Here is a 21,509-nt window from a genome sequence, read left to right as displayed (position 1 = left end):
TTTCTACCTAAGAGGGTCAGATTTCCTGACAAATCCCTAATTACCGTGTTGCAATAGAAGTGGAATCTATTTGTGCATAAATCAACCGCCGGCCCCCAAGTGGCGAGTGCCTAATATCATGCGGCACTCAGTTCGGCCCTACTCACTGAACTCTGTAATTAGATAATACTTTTGATGATGTACGTGTGAAATCTTAATCTATTTAAAGTATAATGAGAGACATCCCACTCCCCTGAGTGAAAACACCATTATGTTTGATGAGCTATACGCTCCTCTGTCCCGCTGTTAAGTTCTGTCCACATACGCATGGAAATAATCGATATGTCACCTCAACAAGCCGGCTCCCTGTGAGCTAAATGTGAAGGGTCATTTAATATGCTGCGGGCCTAATTTTGATCCCCTGTAATAGCTTTCCCGGTGTAATTATGCCGCCGTAAAAACCCCTTTTGTTTGGGCTCGGACAACTCCTTTTGGTTTGTTTGACGAGCACGAGGCTGGCTTCAGCTTCACGAGAGAGTGAGTAATTACTGTTGACTCAAAGGAAGAGCACCCGGTCGCTCTGAAGGAGTCTGAGCACACGCCGCTCGCCTCCTGTGAATGTGACCCATTCTGTTGCTTTGCCAGACATTGCCCTGTTTTCCGTACCGGCAGGTTTCAGTGTCTGGAGGCCGCTGGAGGCCTTGAGCAGCGCTGTGACGGCTGCAGGGACCGCAGGGTTTTAGCTTGCTGTGGCCTGCCCTCTACTGGTTTAATAATGCCACTGCAGTGTCAGGCCCTGCTGGAGGGAGAAGAGGCCTTCGATGACTGACAGATGCGGAGGATGCTAAGACAGGACCAGAAGCGGAGCATCTGCAGTTTAGGATTGGCCTCGTGCCTCCCACGGTGCAGGCTCTGAGGCTCTGAGGCTCTGCAGAGTCAGACTTGAAGCTGAAGACATTGAACATGAAACTAACGTGATCAACTGAAGAGGAAGTGGTCTCGGTCAGCCCGCCCGTCTTGTAGTCCCACTTGAACATGGAGAGGCGACAGAGAGTCACTGTCTGTCCTCCATCCAGCACGAGAGGACAAACGGGCTGGCAGTTAGCGGTTAGCAACTCCACTTCAGACCTGGTGACAGTGCTGCTCTCCTGAAGTCCGCCTCACAGAGCCGCTACACAAAGTGATGACCCGGTGCCGAGGAGTACAAAACACTCAGATTCTGTCTGCTTCAGTAAACTTTTTGACATAAATGTTTCCGTGTGTCGGCCTCAGTCAGCGCCAGTGAACACAAAGATAGCCAACGTTCATGCGTCAACTTCAAAATGTCTTTTTACTGTTCTGACCAGTCTGAAGGCAGTTTGTGATCTTTGAAACACGACAGAGAACTTGTGTTCATGAATGAATCTCCAGCAATGTTCCCAAAATGTCACTTCTGCAGCTTTTGACAAAGCTGTAATGTGTGTGTAGCTGTAATGAGTGTGTAGCTGTAATGAGTGTGTAGCTGTAATGAGTGTGTAGCTGTAATGTGTGTGTCGCTGTAATGTGTGTGTAGCTGTAATGTGTGTGTAGCTGTAATGAGTGTGTAGCTGTAATGTGTGTGTAGCTGTAATGTGTGTGTCGCTGTAATGTGTGTGTCGCTGTAATGTGTGTGTCGCTGTAATGAGTGTGTAGCTGTAATGTGTGTGTAGCTGTAATGAGTGTGTAGCTGTAATGTGTGTGTAGCTGTAATGTGTGTGTAGCTGTAATGAGTGTGTAGCTGTAATGAGTGTGTAGCTGTAATGTGTGTGTCGCTGTAATGTGTGTGTCGCTGTAATGAGTGTGTAGCTGTAATGAGTGTGTAGCTGTAATTTGTGTGTTGCCGTGGTGTGTGTGTAGCCGTGGTGTGTGTGTAGCCGTGGTGTGTGTGTAGCCGTGGTGTGTGTGTAGCCGTGGTGTGTGTGTAGCCGTGGTGTGTGTGTAGCCGTGGTGTGTGTTGGGACAGTGTTTCGCACCATCACCTACATTCCTTCATCTTCACTCCTGTCTGCCAGCGAGGTAAACACTGTGAACTGTGTGTGTGCGCGTGCGTGTTTGTGTGTGAGTGCGTGCGTGCGTGAGTGAATGCGTCGCGCGCGTGTGTGTGTGTGTGTCTGTGTAGCATCAGCCCTGCAACATGCAGGGCTGTCTGGGGGACGCGTGGTGTGACAGGAGGACGACGTGTTCACTGCCTGAGTTTAAAGTTCAGGAAGTGAACATAAACAAAAGCAACTGTTACAGATGGAGATGTTTAATGTTCCTACACATTTGCAGTAGAATATACTTACGTCCTGTTTGTGTACATCTCGGTAGTAACTGCATTTGTATTATGGTTAGGACTGCTATCTTAACACCAATGGAACCGTATGGTGGTGAAATAGTGTCCAGATATTGTGAAACATATTTGATTCACTCAGCAGACGTGCATCCTCTCCTCTTCCTCCAGCTCACGTTCCCCAAAGCCAACCTCCTGCTGATGTCCTGCAACCAGGAGGACCTCAACGACTGGTACCAGAGCCTGAGCTCAGCTATCGGGTACGTGCCAGACACACACACACACACACACACACACACACACGTTTGTACGTGCATACATGTGAGCCCCTCCCCCACACGATGACACCCTGACCCACCATCACTACCCTTACCAAGACTGACCCTCCAGTCTGAACCCTGCACCTGACTCACTGTTAGTCAAGTGGATCCTCACACACACACACTCACGCAAGCACCCACGCGCGCATACGCACACACACACACACACACACACACACACACGCGCGCACACAGGGTGCCTGAGTCTTTAAGAAGTAAATGATTTGCTAGTATGTAATTTTAGAACCTTTAATGCTAACGTGTGCTACGTTAATACCCGCTGACAGCATGAGGAGCGTCTTTAACAGAGCAGGGGTCAAGACTCATGCAGGTCCTCGTCAAACCACCTGAGAGCAGTCGATACCTTCATTTCATCTGATGGCATCATTGAGTCAGAGATCCAGCCCGCGGGTCACGTGACAGAACACAAAGTGTAGACGTGTACGTGTACGCTGTAGCCTCCTAACGCTCCCGTGTGTCTTCAGCATTGACGTGACAAACACGTCTGCTGACTCGTGGTTTCGCTCTCCTGGGTGTGTGCTTAGCGTTCGTGCATTACGTACAACTCTGGGATAAGTAGGAAGGACGGCACGTTCCTCCTTGTAGGCGGAGCCACGCCTGCTTCACGTCTCATGTGTGTCCTGACCCGGCATTATTATAAATATAATCCTAACTTCTAAAAGTTATTTGTAAATAAATATTTATTAGTCTAACTACATTAATAAACTACAACAAAATAAAGTGAATGGAAAGAGTGAATTGTTCCATGAGACCAGTAGACTCAGTGATGTCACAGAGGGAACGTGTGGCAGACCAAAGGAACCAGAGGACCCAAAGGAACCACAGGACCCCAAGGAACCAGAGGACCCACAGGACCCCAAGGAACCAGAGGACCCACAGGACCCAGAGGACCCACAGGACCCAGAGGACTTGAAGGAAACCACAGGAACCAGCTGATGTCGTCTTGAGGACAGGAACACATGCCATCTTGGTCATTCACAGAATGATTGTAGTTACTGATAGATGTGTTTGAGTTGTTCCTGACTCTGTGCTTTCTCAGCTGCAACATGATGCCAAATACAATATGAATATGAATCACAGTTTGTTGGCCAGTAGTGGCCCGTTCGCTCCTTATTTCATGACAAATGAAGCAAATAAAAATGTCTGGAGATTCAACGTGTTGAATTTGCATTTGGTAGCTGGTCCAAAGAACTCTCAACATGAGGACCAAAGAGGTGTCAATGTATGTGAAAGAGGCCGTTAAAAGACTGATGGACCACACAAACCTATCAGGCAGACAGCAGAAACATCAGGATTGACCAAATCAACATTCCTAAACTAAAGAAATGTACTGGCAAGCGCAGCAACAGCCGAAGGCCCCGAAGACCAGAGAGGAACGTGAAGAAGACCAGAGGACCAGAGAGGAACGTGAAGAAGACCAGAGAAGAACGTGAAGAAGACCAGAGAGGAACATGAAGAAGACCAGAGGACCAGAGAGGAACGTGAAGAAGACCAGAGGACCAGAGAGGAACGTGAAGAAGACCAGAGAAGAACGTGAAGAAGACCAGAGAAAAACGTAAAGAAGACCAGAGAGGAACGTGAAGAAGACCAGAGAGGAACGTGAAGAAGACCAGAGAGGAACGTGAAGAAGACCAGAGAGGAACGTGAAGAAGACCAGAGAAGAACGTGAAGAAGACCAGAGAAGAACGTGAAGAAGACCAGAGAGGAACGTGAAGAAGACCAGAGAAGAACGTGAAGAAGACCAGAGGACCAGAGAGGAACGTGAAGAAGACCAGAGAGGAACGTGAAGAAGACCAGAGAGGAACGTGAAGAAGACCAGAGAGGAACGTGAAGAAGACCAGAGAAGAACGTGAAGAAGACCAGAGAGGAACGTAAAGAAGAACGTAAAGAAGACCAGAGAGGAACGTGAAGAAGACCAGAGAGGAACGTGAAGAAGACCAGAGAGGAACGTAAAGAAGAACGTGAAGAAGACCAGAGAGGAACGTAAAGAAGAACGTAAAGAAGACCAGAGAGGAACGTGAAGAAGACCAGAGAGGAACGTGAAGAAGACCAGAGAGGAACGTAAAGAAGAACGTGAAGAAGACCAGAGAGGAACGTGAAGAAGACCAGAGAGGAACGTGAAGAAGACCAGAGAGGAACGTGAAGAAGACCAGAGAGGAACGTGAAGAAGACCAGAGAAGAACGTGAAGAAGACCAGAGAAGAACGTGAAGAAGACCAGAGAGGAACGTAAAGAAGAACGTAAAGAAGACCAGAGAGGAACGTGAAGAAGACCAGAGAGGAACGTGAAGAAGACCAGAGAGGAACGTAAAGAAGACCAGAGAGGAACGTGAAGAAGACCAGAGAGGAACGTGAAGAAGACCAGAGAAGAACGTGAAGAAGACCAGAGAGGAACGTGAAGAAGACCAGAGAAGAACGTGAAGAAGACCAGAGAGGAACGTGAAGAAGACCAGAGAGGAACGTGAAGAAGACCTTCATTACATTAATACTGAGGTCAATAATCACCTTAATTAACTTTCATTTACTACGTTTAAATATATTTTAGTACTTTTCCACAAATTCTGTATATATATCTGTATATTTATTTATTATTTTTTTACTGCTAATTCTTAATCTGTTTTTATAACCGTTGTACTGTTTATTTATATTGCTTGATTCTTTTTTTATTACTTGTGAGCAGTGCTGCTGTAATCCTGTAATTTCCGCACTGAGGGACTAATAAAGGATTATCTTATTAATAATAATAATTACTGATGTCGGTAATAACCTTCATAACATGAATACTGAGAGAGAACATCTCTGTGGTTCACTGCAGTCATAAACATGCAGTGCATGTGGTACACGACACGAGCTGGCTATCATAAGATCAACTGTACATAACTTGATGTACTCAGAGGTTTATTGATATATGAATGACCTTTAGCTGACGCTTCTATCCAAAGCCACTCACGTGTGCTGTACACCGTCGACACGGCAACAGGCAGCCACTCGGGTTAAGTGTGCGACCCTGATTGCAGACGGGCGTGCTCACCACTGAGCCCTGAAATGAAAGGCTGGGTTCCTCGCACTAGGCCGAGCATAAGAAGGAAAGGTCAGTTTAAGTGTGTTCATGGCCCTCTGGCTGGGTCTCCGGTCCTCGTTGACCTCCTGGTGACCTGAGAGGTGAGGTCACCGTCAGCCGTCTGTCTGACAGGAAGCTGCAGCCTCAGCAGACCGTCGTCCATCAGAGAGACGAGTTGTGCCGGAGACCTCTGAGATCAGCTGCTGACAGCCACAACACGCCGAGCAGCAGCAGGAAGAGGAACATGGTGAGTCTCTCTCACACACACACACACACACACGCACACACACACACGCACACACGCACGCCCACACACACACGCACACACACACACACACACACACACACACACACACACACGCACGCACGTACACACGCACACACACGTACACACACACACACACACACGCACACACGCACGCCCACACACGCACACGCACACGCATCACCTTCAGTTGTCACTTCCTGAGTCCCGTCTTCAGGTACATGGAGCAGGAAGTGACCGTTCCTTCTGAGCCTCATATTAAACGTCTGATCCAGTGGAATCTTTTGCCACAACCTTGATGTAATATCTCATGGAGCTACTTATGAAGTACTGGACTTCAAACGCTTTGAACCTTGATGTAAGCTCATTGCTTTTTTTAGCCTTTAGCAGCTATTTTTCTCAGGACAGAAAGCTGAGTAAGCGTGTGCCTGCTGCTAGCTGCTAACGTGCTAGCTACTAGCAGAAGCTGCTAACGTGCTAGCTACTAGCAGCTAGCACGTGACCTGTCGCCGGTTGACCACGGAGCCTCTAACGGGATGGCAAGCTCTGGCCCCATGTGGTGAAATACTTTGCTCCCAAGTCATATTTGTCCGGTTCTGATGGATGAAGTCCTCTGTTCCACTTCCATTGTCCTCAACATCAGCTGCACACGTCACCTCCATGACCCCAAACCAAGCCAACGCTCCACCGCCACGCGTGATGTTTCTACTCTCTACTGACGAACACGTGACGAGTTTACTGATTAGTCTGTTCATCAGAACAATCAATGACCTGTCAACTCAAACTGACTCATTGAGTTCATAGAGATTAGACTGGTTAGACTGGTTAGACTGGTTAAACTGGTTGGACTGCTTAAACTGGTTGGACTGGTTAGACTGCTTAAACTGGTTGGACTGGTTGGACTGGTTGGACTGGTTGGACTGGTTGGACTGGTTGGTGGGTTATAATGCTTTGTGTGTTGGACTGGTTTTCCAGCTCAGGCCAGTTTACTGCTGGAGTGAAAGGTTCCTCTGTCTCTCCTCAGGTGAGCTCTGAGCCCAGTGAGCGTGCTCAGAAGCCTCCAGGTGAGGCGGCGGGCGGCGCCCCCAAGAGGATGAAGCCGAGTGACGCTCCAGACAGGTGAGCTCACGTTAGCGCTGCATGCACACACTCTTCTGCTTATTCTCCTCCAACTTTGACCTTCACTGTGTGTGTGTGTGTGTGTGTGTGTGTGTGTGTGTGTGTGTGTGTGTGTGTGTGTGTGTGTGTGTGTGTGTGTGTCCACAGTGCGGAGGAGTCCGCGTCCAGCTGTGTGATCCTGTGACGGCTCCATCGCTCTGAGAGCTGCGCGTTCGGAGTCGTGATTCTTGCTCACAGCTTCTCATCCGGTTCCTCAAACGTTACACACCAAATATATGTTGATGCTGCTTGTCTCCACTCTGCATGTTGTAACACCAACAACTCTAACAGAGTTTTCACGAGTACCTGGTGGTACCTGAATGCACCACTCAGTCTTTCCACTGCATTCACAGGCCGACTTCAGAAAGGAAAAGAAGTTTTGGATATGTGCTAAAATAAAGTGTCTACACACGTGATGCTGCTCAGTTTATCAAGAGAAATATGTATTTGTGGCCAAAGACCCTTTTTGTTGTTTAATTTTGTGTTTTCACTTATATTTCATGTCTGTTGCCGTAGACGACGCCCCCTCACCTTTAGGCCCTACGTGTCTCTGGGAAAAACCCGATTGCAATAACTGTAGTCCACTATTGTATTGATAACTATATTATGTCTTCCTTTGGTGTTTAACCATGATCAATATGATAACACACCTGAACGTAGTCAGCTTGATATGGATGCAGGCCAGCGCTGCAGCTGCTCTTGAGCACGTTTGCTGGATTAAAACCATAATCCACGTGAACGAGCAGTCCAGCAGCTCTCGCCCCAAAGATAGCTCGAGACTTGTCAGGAGGACATGAGGACCTTAACAGAATGTTTTAGGTGAAGATGACCCAGCCTAGCGTTGAGCTAGCAGATCCCTCATGAATGATCACATGGAATGGGGGTCACTGGTCCGGGTCACTGGACCGGGTCACTGGTCCAGGTCACTGGACCGGGTCACTGGTCCGGGTCACTGGTCTGGGTCACTGGTCCGGGTCCACCAATGTGCCTTGTTCCCGCCTCCTTCGCGCCTCACACTAACAGGATGCTCTGTTTCAATGTATTCGTCTTGGAATGTCTGATTTGATAGTTTTATTTACCAGATCCACAGATACTCATAACTTTTGCCTGTGTGATGAATTATTATTGTTATTATCATGAATGGAACGAGTGCATTTAATCAGCTGCACTGCGTTCTAGAGTTACCACATGTACATGTTTTATCACATTATTTATCCTTCATTTTATCTTTTATTAACCAATCATCAAATATCTGATTCTCTTCTGCGTTTTATTTACACTATTTAGCATTTTGTTCATCTTGGTGTGTATTTTATAGATAATTTAGCTTATTAAAGCTTAATTAAATCATGAATGGAGAATGATGTCATTTTAATGTCCCCAATAAAACTCTAAAGAAGTCATTTTGTTGCAGAATGTGAACTTTGACCTGACGGACGTTTTGGTCCAAAAAACATTCCATGTAAATCCTAAAGGTGGCTTCATGGTCCGTGTGTCTGTGAGCCACAGGGCTTCATGGTCCGTGTGTCTGTGAGCCACAGGGCTTCATGGTCCGTGTGTCTGTGAGCCACAGGGCTTCATGGTCCGTGTGTCTGTGAGCCACAGGGCTTCATGGTCAGTGTGTCTGTGAGCCACAGGGCTTCATGGTCACTGTGTCTGTGAGCCACAGGGCTTCATGGTCAGTGTGTCTGTGAGCCACAGGGCTTCATGGTCAGTGTGTCTGTGAGCCACAGGGCTTCATGGTCAGTGTGTCTGTGAGCCACAGGGCTTCATGGTCAGTGTGTCTGTGAGCCACAGGGCTTCATGGTCAGTGTGTCTGTGAGCCACAGGGCTTCATGGTCAGTGTGTCTGTGAGCCAGAGGCCACATGAGCTGAAGCCACAGATCTGCTGCTGGTGATGAGGTACATATATGTCCTCCACATTTGTCATTTAAGCATCAACGCCTGTTTTCTGAGCATTAACGGTTCGTATATAGATGTTTAAATTAAACCAAAACCTGACGTGAAAAGTTACAAAATATAAAAAGTAAGCCGAGTGCTGATGATGAAGAACTTTTCCATGAGGGCGTGTCCCTGAGAGCAGGACGGGTCAGAGCTGCTCCACAGACCTGAAGCTACTTGATGGACATTAGTATCCTGACCAGGACCCCCACTGGGTGTTGGTGCTCCTGCAGTGCTGCTCGTCACGCTGCAGTACTGATGTCTCGCCACAAGATGGAGGCAGAGACCACGTGCTGCCTCTAACCCTGCTCACATCATACTACGCTCGCGTGACCTCACTCCAGCAGTTTGCACACATGAGGAATATAAGTGCTCTGCAGAATATGAGCTGAGAATATTGTTATGGACGATATGAAAGAGCCCACGCGTTGAAGGGAAAGCGTTGACGCTACATGTGCGCGTGTCTCAGGTGTGTTCGGCTCAGGGAGAAGCTTTTCCATCGGGACTCTCCTGTAAACGTTAGAACCATTTCCTGCAACAACAAAACTCATTTGAGTTCAACTCTGAACTGCTGATGCCGCTCTGGAAGAAATGAATCCATCTCTGTTGAACGTCTGAACACACGACATCGATGTGAGCGAAACATGACTGCCAACTGTTTTCACTGCTACAAATACTTATTCATGAATAGAAAAAAAACTATTTAGACCATCGTAGAAACTCATTGGTCCTCAGATGATCAGAATTCTGGTCTGACGTCTCTGTGTTTATACTCATGTCATGTGTGACTGTATGAACCGTGAATATAAATATCAAATCTAAAGTTAATCTAGCCGAACGTCAAACGAAGACGATGAGCAGCTTCTGAAGATATCAGAGGTACAAACTACAACCATCCAACCAGGAGCGGAGGCCAGAAAAGAGCAGAAACAATACCAGGATCAGATGGAACTGGTTTTCAAACATTTCTTTGTGATTTCTGCACCTTAATATTCATATTGAACATATTCACTAAAGCTGCTGGAAGCAGTAAGCTCGTAACCTATTGTCAGGCTGGAGTCCAGCTTCCAACATTTGTAGTTGGAGTGTCACAGAGCTCAGCACGGGACGTCCTCGTTGTGTTATTAGACCACATCCAACCCAAAAATAGTTTTTGTGGATAAACCTTTAAAAATGGAGCTTCTGAGATGAGCTGACGCTCTGATCACCTGAGCGCTCGTACAACAGGAAGAAGCTCAGCAGTTTGTGGATGAAGTACACAAGTTGGTGTGTTGCAGGTACTGTAACCCCAGCACCTCACCTCTGGAGTGATGGTCGTTCATTCTACATGAAATGGATGGAATATGATGTGAAGAAGTATTTCCTGAACACAATGTGAGGAATGTGGAGTGTTTGATCGGCCTCAGTGGTCTTCTCTGCTGTCTGACATCGTTGACATAAATACACGCATGACGGGGCGCTGCGTCATGAACGGACATGTAGTCCACCTCAAGAAGAGCAAACTCACAAGAACCAGTCACATTTAGTGACACAAAAACACAAACAGCATCAACACAACGCTACTGCAGATGTCAAAACACAAACGCAGTCCTCTCACAAGATGCTGTTGTCCTCACTTCTCACTGCTCCTGAGCTCTGCCAGCAGCTTCCTGTTGACAGGATCACATGTCGATGCTCACGCCGCCTCGCAAAAAGAAGACGCCCAGCAAGTCAAACTAAAGATCTGATTGGTTGAAGACTCTGACAATCACGACAACGTCCCCGTGTCCTTTAAGCTGTAAAGGCCTGCATGAAGCGCTCTGCTTCCAGAGACACCGAGGTGATATCTGATTGGATAAGAGCTCTCCTTAAAACAAGCTGAAGCAGAGCAACAGAGGAAGACCGGAGCTGTGACATGAGGACATACGCTAAGAGGGGAAAATCATAATCCATGTAGTGTATTCGTGAAAAACAATTAAATGATCCAATAGCCATAACTTTGTGATGTGTTTAGGCCAGCAGAGACGCCTGAGCCGGCCCTGACGGCCGCCCCATACACACATGTTAATAACTTACATATTAGATATATGACCTTTTCCAGTAAATATGCCTCAAATAATCAGCAGTAAGAGTTCAATGTCAAGCTTTTAGGAATATTCTGACGTGCACTGGATTGAAGAACCCCAGTGTCATTTACATCTGGAAATTCATATTTTGAGAATAATCAAGCTAGAATATTACCACAGCATCCTGATGCGTAGAAGATCAAATTAATCATTTCTGTCGGAGATGAAGGTGTAGTCAGCGATCAGGCTCCTGCTGGAGGGAGGCTGCATGATGAGGATGATGATTATTATATCAGGTAATCCTCTTTCCAGTCAAGTGTTTTCTTTGTTATTTTAAATTTGCGATATAAAGTATATTTATTTGTGCTTTCTTTGTTAAGTGACGTGAATGCCCCCAGAACTTAAACGCATCTTCAACTACGTTGACTAGAAACGTGTTTTCTCTCTGATTACGTCGGCGTTTGACGTACAAATACGTTGATTATACGCGTATCTTAGTTTTATTGTTTATTGCAAATACGTTTGTAATCGTGGGTTTGTGTTATTGTTTTCTTGCTTGGCGGTGTGAAGCCGGTAACGGGGCCGGTCTGAAGGCCGCTTTCCCGCAGGTTTTTAAAAAAAAAAGTTTTTACACACAGAAAAGTTTCAACTCGTACAAAAGTCTGCAGGCTCATGCTGCGTTCACAGCATCAGCGTTGCCAATATTCACAACGCTTTTTCGCTTGTAATTTTATTGCTCAACACGTTATGTGGTTAACTTGCTTTTTGCTTTTTCGCAACCAGTCGCGGCGGAAAGGCGGCGTGGCTTGAGCCCCGTTACCCCTAGTTACCATCGTCACATAGCCCGCTCACTTCCTGTTTTCATTTCCGCTATCGACCAGGAGACATTAACAACTATTTCTGCGTTATACTTGTTGTGTAAACACCACAAACATCGGAACATCAGACGCCCCGTGTCTGGGTTCATACTGTGATCCGTAGTCGCACAGCTCCGGCTCCAGGACGAGTGTCTGGATGAAGCCGCTTCCAGGGCTCACTCAGCTTCCTCCCAAGTTTCCATCCACAGTTTCCTTTGTGCAAGTGAAAGACTTTGATGTTCACTCAGCGAAAAAGCAAAAGGAGATTATTGAGGAGAGTGTGTGAATGGAAACGTGCCCACAACCCGATGTATGAACAAACACATGAGAACAGTCCTAACGCTCATACACGAGTGAAGCTGAAGTAAGTTAGATGCATCATGTGAGAAGCTGGACAAGTTGAAGTACGAGCCTGTCTTGTTGAGCTGATAATATTCTGAATCATTAGTAAAACACATCCAACAATAAGACAGTACAATAATCACAAGGCACACCGTTTTGAACTGAAATAATGTCTCCTTCAGGAGATAATGGTCATTTCTTCAGAAGAGCAACATAAAACACAGCAAAACAATGCCGTGCATGGACCCAACATGGCCGCCAAAGCTTGTTGTTATGGGTGTGGGTCACGAGGGTGAATACGCTCTATATTTAGCATTTAAAACATAGAAATCAAAATGTCAGGATTCCGTGAGTGTGGAGAAGGAGAGCTGGTCGAGTGGATAAAGTCAGACATAGGATATCCCTCAGAACTGTGCTTTCAGGTTTTGCATTATAATTTTTCAGCAGCAGCTTCTGCTATGGTCTTGGCTTGGAATCTTACATGAGGACATATTTTGAGTTATTGATTGTTATTGATTAGCTTCAGAAAGCGAAGCTGACAATAAACAAACGGACACAGATTACACACTGGATTTGAGGTGAAATAGTGGGCGGGGCCAGGAACCAAACACAAAGGCCCTTATTGGTGTTTCCATTGTGGATCCTTTTTTTTAATATTACCATGTGAACCAGAACATGTTGAAACCTTGGCTAATGACTTCGATATATTTCATAAGCTGTTAATCAGGGCATGATGATAATAATAATCATTCTTATTACATATCTGTATTGCCATGATCCAATGACCATAACACTACACTTTGATCAGCAGTGATGGCGGCAGCCGCACGGCGCTCTGTCGCCCCCTGCTGGCCGCGCTCCAGCCTGCGGTTCCCTCTATTATTTTCCACTCAGTTCCTCGCAGTTTAAAATGGCGGCGTTGAGCAGCGCCGAGTCCCCACCGCCCGTCTTTAACGGAGACACCGCGGAGAGGGAGCCGGGCAGGGAGCCGGGCCTGGAGGAGCTGGGCGCCGGGCTGGACCCCTCCTGCACGCCGGGGATCCCCGGAGGTCCGCAGGATGAGGAGGTAAGCGCGGCGGCGGCGGGGGAGCGGGCTTCGAGCTGGGCAGGGGGACACAGGCTGAGAGCGCAGGTAATGGGATGTAAATGTTCAGGAAACACCGGCTGTAACCGTGGGTCGTGGGGGAGTGAGGGGGGTGCAGTGCGGGGGACCGAGGTGACGCACCAACGGTACGGCTCCGCCGTGACACGCAGCTCCCGGCGGCCGGGACGATGCGGCGGCAGCGGGAGGGACGCGTCCATCCCCGTGTTGATTTCGGGCCTGCTGCTTTCATTCCCTTCGCTCTCGGCTTCGTCTTCAGGCTCACTGCAGCCCGGTGCGCGCACACACACACACACACACACACACACACACACACACACACACACACACCGCCGTCAACGCAATACAGACACGCAGTGACAGTGTTACTAATGCGCCCAGAGGTCCATTTTCACCAAGGAGTCCTCTACCTCAGAGATGATGAAGATGATGCTGATGGAGGCTAACTCAAGTCGTGCTTGTGTGTGTGTGTGTGTGTGTGTGTGTGTGTGTGTTTTTACATGTAATTTAGCTACACACGCTACTTTTATTCATATTATAACACATACACACACACACACACCTTCTGTCAGGCCGTGACCTCATCCTTTGTGCGACTATGTGAATGTGTGTTTCGGGTGCAGGTCAGAGGCCTCCCTCCAGCAGCATACTTCCAGTTCAAACTATCCTAAAACATAATATTCCTTCTCCAAGTTTAAATGTGCTCTATGTGGCCCCTCTGACGAGTGTGGCCCCCGGCCCCGTGCTAAAGTCTGACTAAGTCCCCAGGTGTGAAGTCTAGGCTTGACCCAGAAATGCAAACTGTAGAGGGCAGAGGCTGAAAGATCCATACTTTTAGGCCTTTGCTCCCAAAACCACTTCACGTAAAACAAGTCCCCTAAGACCTGGTAAGACCTGGCCCCCACGTGCTGCTGCTGCTGAGCCCCACGTGCTGCTGCTGCTGAGCCCCACGCGCTGCTGCTGCTGAGCCCCACGCGCTGCTGCTGCTGCTGCTGAGCCCCACGCACTGCTGCTGCTGCTGAGCCCCACGCGCTGCTGCTGCTGCTGAGACCCACGCGCTGCTGAGCCCCACGCGCTGCTGAGCCCCACGCGCTGCTGCTGCTGAGCCCCACGTGCTGCTGCTGCTGAGCCCCACGCGCTGCTGCTGCTGAGCCCCACGTGCTGCTGCTGCTGAGCCCCACGCGCTGCTGCTGCTGCTGCTGCTGAGCCCCACGCGCTGCTGAGCCCCACGCGCTGCTGAGCCCCACGCGCTGCTGCTGCTGCTGCTGCTGCTGCTGAGCCCCACGCGCTGCTGCTGCTGCTGCTGAGCCCCACGCGCTGCTGCTGCTGAGCCCCACGCGCTGCTGCTGCTGCTGAGCCCCACGCGCTGCTGCTGCTGCTGCTGCTGCTGCTGCTGAGCCCCACGCGCTGCTGCTGCTGCTGCTGCACCTGCTGCTGAGCCCCACGCGCTGCTGCTGCTGCTGAGCCCCACGCGCTGCTGCTGCTGCTGAGCCCCACGCGCTGCTGCTGCTGCTGCTGCTGCTGCTGCTGCTGAGCCCCACGCGCTGCTGCTGCTGCTGCTGCTGAGCCCCATGCGCTGCTGCTGCTGAGCCCCATGCGCTGCTGCTGCTGAGCCCCACGCGCTGCTGAGCCCCACGCGCTGCTGCTGCTGCTGCTGCTGCTGAGCCCCATGCGCTGCTGCTGGGCACACGTCAGATATCAAAGAGCTACACCACAAGCTTTGCATATTTCCACGCATAAACAATAAGGGTGGGGGGGAAATTGATACAGCATAGTATCACGATATTTTGCGTGGTGTTATAGTATTGATACATGGAAGCCAAATATGAATCTCTTAATACATGAATTCTAAACTTTTTGGTCCTATGATACTACGATCTGTTTCAGTCCACAAGATGGTGCTATGCTTTGTGGTGGGGCTGCAACTAATGATTATTTTAATAATCGATTAATCGGTCGATTTTTTTTTTTTGTTGCATTAATCAGTTAAAATTTTTTTAAATTTAAAGCATTTATTTGCAATGTTTTATTACAAAAACAGAACTGACAGTGCAAATTCACAGTGCAAAACATCTTAACAATAAAGAATTTATAAAAAATAAAGAAATACAAATCAGAAAACTTAACAGGATTTGTTTGAATGTCAGAACTTGTTCTCTACACACATGCACACACACAGACACACACTCGCACACACTCACAGACAGACACACTCACAGACACACACACTCAGAACTCAGAGAACAAGAGATGATATTCCAGAAGTAACACTCAATGTATCAACGGATAACTTAAGGACTAAACTTTACCTAAACAAAGGTTGTTCATTAGATATGGAACTACAAATCCCAGCAGCACTTCCTCTGCATGAAGCCTCATTATATCAGACTGTTGAACGCAGGTCTGTGTTCTGCACCTCAGAGGAGATGTTTACTCGTTGCTTCTCTTGAAGCCTCCACGGTATTTTAAAATGAAGACGTTGTCTAACCCAACAGCTCAAACACGGTGAATGAACAACTAGCTAGCGAGCTAACGACAACGCTTAGCCTAGCTGTTCAGTTATTGTACACGCAACGCGACTATGCAGACCTCCTGTCTGCTGCGCTCAACTGTTTTGTTCAATACGCAAACATCTCAGTGACTTAATGAGTGGCGTAATAATCGCACAACATAATAAATCGATAATGAAATTCGTTGCCAACTTTTTTTTTTAATCGATTTTTATCGATTCGTTTTTGCAGCCCTACTTTGTGGTGAGGTCCTGGATCATCATCATCATCATCGGTAGGAAGTAAACTAAAATGGAGACATCGGGGAGAAAAATTTGAAATGCAGCGTCCACAAATAAACGTTTTTGTGCTTTGTTGTACACTATTGTTATTGTAGTTGCTGTTGAGCTGCTGATAATCAAACTTAACACATCCTTAGAGATCGTATGAAATCTGAACGCCGTGTGCCCGACATAACCCATGAGATTGTGAAGAGCCGCTGTGAAGCTCAAAGCAGGTGGCTGTCTTGGTCGTAACAAGACAGCCGATCTGCAAAAATTGTGGGACAGCGAACGGCATGGGATGACATGCGCCTGTGAGCGTGAGTCTGACAGGAAATTGAACCGACTCATTTACAAAATACAAATTTCACACGTCACCCAACCTCAGTAGTGGCATCCACAGGCCTACTTTGAATCCTCGTCATAGAGCCACCTCATGAATTGTGTGATCCTTTGCACCCGAGGTTAGCATACCATGGTGAGAGCAAATGAAACGCCACAGTATCCTGCAAGACCTGGATCAGGGTATCTCTAAGCTCCTGGACAGTCTAAGCTGTGACTCTGCATTGTTGTCGGATGCCCTACATCTCAATGGGATGGAGGTCTGGGGAACGTGAAGGCAAATCTAGGGCTTCAATGCCTTCATCATCCAGGAACTCCCTAAACACTGGCCACATGAGAGGCATTGTCCTGCACCAGGAGAACCAGGATCCATTACACCTGTGTACAGTGCTAACGGGTCTGAGGATTACATCCAGTACCCAACAGCAGTCAGGGTACCATTGACTAGCACCTGGACCTCCAAGTGCGACCCTCCCAGGAGATACCTCTCCAGATCATCACTAGCCCACCACCAAACCGGTCATTCTGGATGATGATACAGGCGGCATAATGTTGGCCTGTTTCACATCCGTTCTAAGTGTGAACCTGCTCTCATCTGAGAAAAGAATGGAGCGTCAATGGCAAACCTGCCAATTCTGATGTTCTCTGGCAAATGGCCATCGAGCTGCGTGGTGCTGAGCTGTCAGCACAGAGGACGTCGGTCCTTATGCCACCCTCATGGTGTCTGTTTCTGACAGCTTGGTCAGAAACATGCACACACGTAGCTCACTGGAGGTCATGTTGAATGACTTTGGCGGTGCTCCTCCTGTTCCTCCTTGCACAAATGAGCAGATACTGGTTCTGTTTGGTTGTTACCCTTTTATGGACTAGTCCAGTTCTCGTTGGGTCATGGCCGGTCGCCTCTGGATCTTCTCCACACTCTTAAGACTGAGCTGGGAGACGGCAAACTTTCTTGCGACGGTTCGTATGAATGTGCCATCCAGGAGGAGCTGGACTACCCGTACAACCTGGATAGACTGCAGGTACTCATGCTACCAGTAGTGACAGAGCATGAGCAAAATGCCAAACTGTGCAAAAAATACAAAAGCGACTGTGGCTTAGTGGTTAGCATGCCAATCCTTCAATCAAGATCATTGGTTTGATCCCCGGCTTCGCTGGTCATATTGATGTCCTTGAACAAGAGACTTGACCCCAATTTGCACCTTTGCTGTGTCTACGGTGTGTAGAGCTAAAATGTAAGTCACTTTGGATAAAAGCGTCAGCTTAATGTAGTAATGTAATGAAAAAGCTTGGGAAAAAAAATCCTCCATAAATGATCAGGTGACTACCACTTACTAATCATTCCCTTTTTTGGGTGTTGTGCTCCTGTCCACCTGTGGGCTGTAAGGAGGTGGTCTTAGGACCAGGACTGTGAGGAGGTGGTCTCAGGACTGAGTTGAGTCCATCCTCATCTTCACCATAGCCACTTCTTGTCCTCACTCGGGCTAATCAACAAAGACGTTGTAACCCAGACTCTTGCACCAGGATGCATATTACATATATTACTTCTACCTGCACAAGTCTTCACTTTTTTTTCACAATTTTTAAACCTACCACTTTAATAACATAATTGTTTGGCATGTTCTATCTAGGCCTGCAACAACGAATCGATAAAAATCGATTATTAAAAAAGTTGGCAACGAATTTCATTATCGATTCGTTGTGTCGCGCGATTATTACGCCGCTCAATGAGTCGCGGAGATGTTTGAGTATTGAACAAAACAGTCAAGTGGAGCGGAGCGCACAGGTCCAGGAGGTTCTGGTGCAGCCCGTTGTATCCTCTCGTATGTCACTGCATGGTCGCGTTGCGTGTACAATAACTTAACAGCTAGGCTAAGCGTTGTCGTTAGCTCGCTAGCTAGTCCTTCATTCACCGTGTTTGAGCTGTTGGGTTAGACAACGTCTTCATTTTAAAATACCGTGGAGGCTTCAAGAGAAGCAACGAGTAAACATCTCCTCTGAGGTGCAGAACACAGACCTGCGTTCAACAGTCTGATATAATGAGGCTTCATGCAGAGGAAGTGCTGCTGGGATTTGTAGTTCCATATCTAATGAACAACCTTTGTTTAGGTAAAGTTTAGTCCTTAAGTTATCCGTTGATACATTAAGTGTTACTTCTGGAATATCATCTCTTGTTCTCTGAGTTCTGAGTGTGTATGTCTGTGAGTGTGTGAGAGTGTGTGTGTGTGTGTTTGTGAGTGTGCATCTCTGTGAGTGTGTGTCTGTGCATGTGTTGTGTGAATGTGTTAGTGTGCATGTTCTGACGTTCAAACAAATCCGGTTAAGTTTTCTGATTCGTATTTCTTTATTTTTTGCTCTGTGAATTTGCACTGTCGGTTCTGTTTCTGTAATAAAAGGTTGCAAATAATTGCTTCAAAATTATTTTAATTTTTTATCCGATTAATCGAAAAAATAATCGACCGATTAATCAATTATTAAAATAATTGTTAGTTGCAGCCCTAGTTCAATCGTACATTTTCATGTATATATATATTTTTTATCCTGTTTTATTATAACATGATATTGCGACTGCTAAGACCGAATCAAGTATCAAGCGATCTGATCAAATATGTGTATGTCCAAACATCCTTAGAAATAAACAGTTTCTGTTCTTGTCCTCTTCAGAGTTCGCTATGTTGCGCCGCCACGTTGACAGTAGCCCAGAACGGTCAAACTAAACATGTACAGGTCCAATTTGCAAACTCACCACTAGATGCTGCCACATCCTACTCACTAGCTCTTTAACAGTCTAATGCAATTATTATAATTCAATTGGACAGGAGCCAATAGCAAAAAAAGAGCGCTTCATGCTAACATATTTATGAACCTGAATAAAGTGACTGTATGAATGTCAGTTAGTCCTGATGGACAGGTGGCTCCTTGCATGGTAGCTCCTCCCACGTGTGTGTGTGTGTGCGTGTGTGTGAGTGTGCGTGTGTGTGAGAGAATTGTTGAATGACATGTAGTGTTAAAGAAAAAGGTGTTGTCCATTGACTATTTACCAAATAAAGGACTTCCTTTATTATAAGCCTGCTTCAAATGAACTTTTCGCTTTGCTGCAGATGCCCAACAATTGTGAACTGGTTTTAAGCATCCTGACATGAAGTAGCAAAGGACTCTAAATGATCTCCAGCACTGTAGCGGAAACTCTCTGTCAATAGAGAGACCCGGTGTTGCCACCTCTCTGTCGTCATATTGTTTCAGAAAGCAACACATCTACTCTCAAATGAGCTGAAACGGAAGAACCTGCCCAATAGCAAAGCTCTAGACCAGGGGTCACCAACCTTTTTAAACCGAGAGCTACTTTGAGGTACAAAATAATCTGAATCGCTACTTGTTTGATACAAACTTCCTGAACAACAAAGTTGCACAGATCACCTTTTAATAATAAAAATATTTGTAAAGTGACTGTCTAATCACATATCAATGTTATTCCTCACAATAATTATTAACAATTTCCACAACAATGATGTTTTTATGACTTTGTTAGAAAAATGGAAATAAAGTTATATCCGTGCAAAAAATAACAAATATTTAGTTACTACTCAATAGCTTACTGTGGAAAACAATAAGCTTCTTCTTTTTTTTGCAAAACAGAATGAGTGCAGATGTGTAAGCATCAGGTTGTATCAGTGGCTCAGTGAGCTTTACACATCTTTTATAAACGGGGTTGTAGATTTGATACGGACTCTCAATTCATGCTTAATGTTGAGCTGAGGTCTGTTTTCTGATGAGAGTCGCAACAGCAGAAAAACCTCAGATCTCATGAAGATCGGCTTTTGGCAAAATGCCAAGAATCAACGAGTCGCGCATGCGCAGCGTAAACTATTAATGGCGTACGGTGAACTTTTAAAATCAGCATTTCCTCTTGCGCTCAGAGACTCTCGATATGCAAAGTGAGAAACGTCATTTAAGGAGCTCCAGGCTGCAGCCTGTTGTGTGTCTTGACCCGCATGTACATTAACTTAGGCTTTAAAAATGATCGCTGATAGCTTGAAATAGTGTTAGCTTAAAGCAACAAATCCCATTGTGAAAAGCACGCAACATATTTTTTTCGCCAATCTGTCCACTGCGTGTGCGTGCTCACCTGTATGCACACCCGTGTTCGTGGCAGAACTCCGCTGCTTGCGATACAGAGAAGAGTTTTAACGCGACCATGGGCGGTTGATAACAAACTTTTTTTCTTTTTTTTTTTTACAGCTCAATTTTTTTCCTTTTTTTTTTTTTAAATTTTTTTTTAACATTTTTATTTATTGAATACATCTCGTGGGCGACTTACGTGGTCATCACATTGGCTACAGTGTTTCCCCTAAATTTACAGATTCGGGAGGTGGGACCTCGACGACACCGACATTGACACAAACACCAAAAAGCATTACTTTTTCTGTAAATAACATTTTGTGACTGTATCTGTGCTTTTTTAAATAATAAACAGACTAAAGAACAAGAACTTTCAATTTAACCAAATTGCCCCGTCAGACTACAAAAAATAAAACAAAATTGCAATCACTTAAAACAATAAAAATAAAGTTCTATCTGTGCAAAAAATAAATGATATGTAGTTACTACTAAATAGGTCATTTTGGAAAACTAAAAGCAAATTGCAAAAACAAAACAGGAGTGCAGATGTGTGAGCATCAGGTTGTATCAGTATTAGTGCTGCAGTGAGCTGCTTTCCTCTACACATCTTTTATAAAACGTGGTTGTAGACTTGATACGGCTGCTCTCAGTTCATGCTCCATGTTGAGATGAGATCTTTTTCCGGTTTTGAGAGACGGAACAGCAGAAAAGACACCTGACGGAGACTTTGTGGAGATTGACTTTTGGCAAAACACCAAGAGTCGCGCATGCGCAACGTAACTTGTTAACTGTAAACATTTACCTGAAAGTAAAGGCTTTTATCATGTAGTTATTAATGACTTAGTCCGTGTACTTTGTAATGTGTGAAGCCAGCAGCTCATTCTTGGAACAAGACACCA

At 46.4% G+C, this 21,509-nt stretch overlaps 2 protein-coding genes across 7 annotated transcripts in view; both read left to right on the top strand.

Annotated features, from left to right (window-relative positions):
* arhgef39 (Rho guanine nucleotide exchange factor (GEF) 39) overlaps nt 1–8,467 on the top strand; it is a 46,631-nt gene extending 38,164 nt beyond the window's left edge. Inside the window, exons 9-12 of one of the 3 annotated variants that reach the window (XR_011078032.1) lie at nt 2,441–2,529; nt 5,551–5,699; nt 5,802–5,916; nt 6,959–6,979. Coding sequence is in view for 2 of the 3 variants with exons in the window: in XM_068586545.1 (XP_068442646.1) it covers nt 2,441–2,529; nt 5,802–5,916; nt 6,959–7,053; nt 7,201–7,237 (336 nt within the window). In the remaining variant the exon portion in view is untranslated. Of the gene's footprint in view, nt 1–2,440; nt 2,530–5,550; nt 5,917–6,958; nt 7,054–7,200 lie in introns of those variants that run through there. The other 2 variants (XM_068586545.1, XM_068586546.1) reach the window with 2 other exon arrangements.
* A 4,705-nt stretch (nt 8,468–13,172) lies between these two features.
* The window catches only part of braf (B-Raf proto-oncogene, serine/threonine kinase), a 32,844-nt gene continuing 24,507 nt past the window's right edge, over nt 13,173–21,509 (top strand). For 2 of the 4 annotated variants that reach the window (XR_011078022.1, XM_068586058.1), the window contains exon 1: nt 13,187–13,343. Coding sequence is in view for 2 of the 4 variants with exons in the window: in XM_068586058.1 (XP_068442159.1) it covers nt 13,188–13,343 (156 nt within the window). In the remaining 2 variants the exon portion in view is untranslated. Of the gene's footprint in view, nt 13,344–13,375; nt 13,410–21,509 lie in introns of those variants that run through there. The other 2 variants (XM_068586060.1, XM_068586059.1) reach the window with 2 other exon arrangements.

Source organism: Clinocottus analis, unplaced genomic scaffold (genome assembly GCF_023055335.1).
Source record: "Clinocottus analis isolate CAN_PGR_092001 unplaced genomic scaffold, fCliAna1.0.p SCAF_20, whole genome shotgun sequence".
Lineage (NCBI taxonomy): Eukaryota > Metazoa > Chordata > Actinopteri > Perciformes > Cottidae > Clinocottus > Clinocottus analis.
The sequence above is the reverse complement of the archived record's forward strand: the minus strand, read 5'-3'. Positions and strand labels throughout refer to the sequence as shown.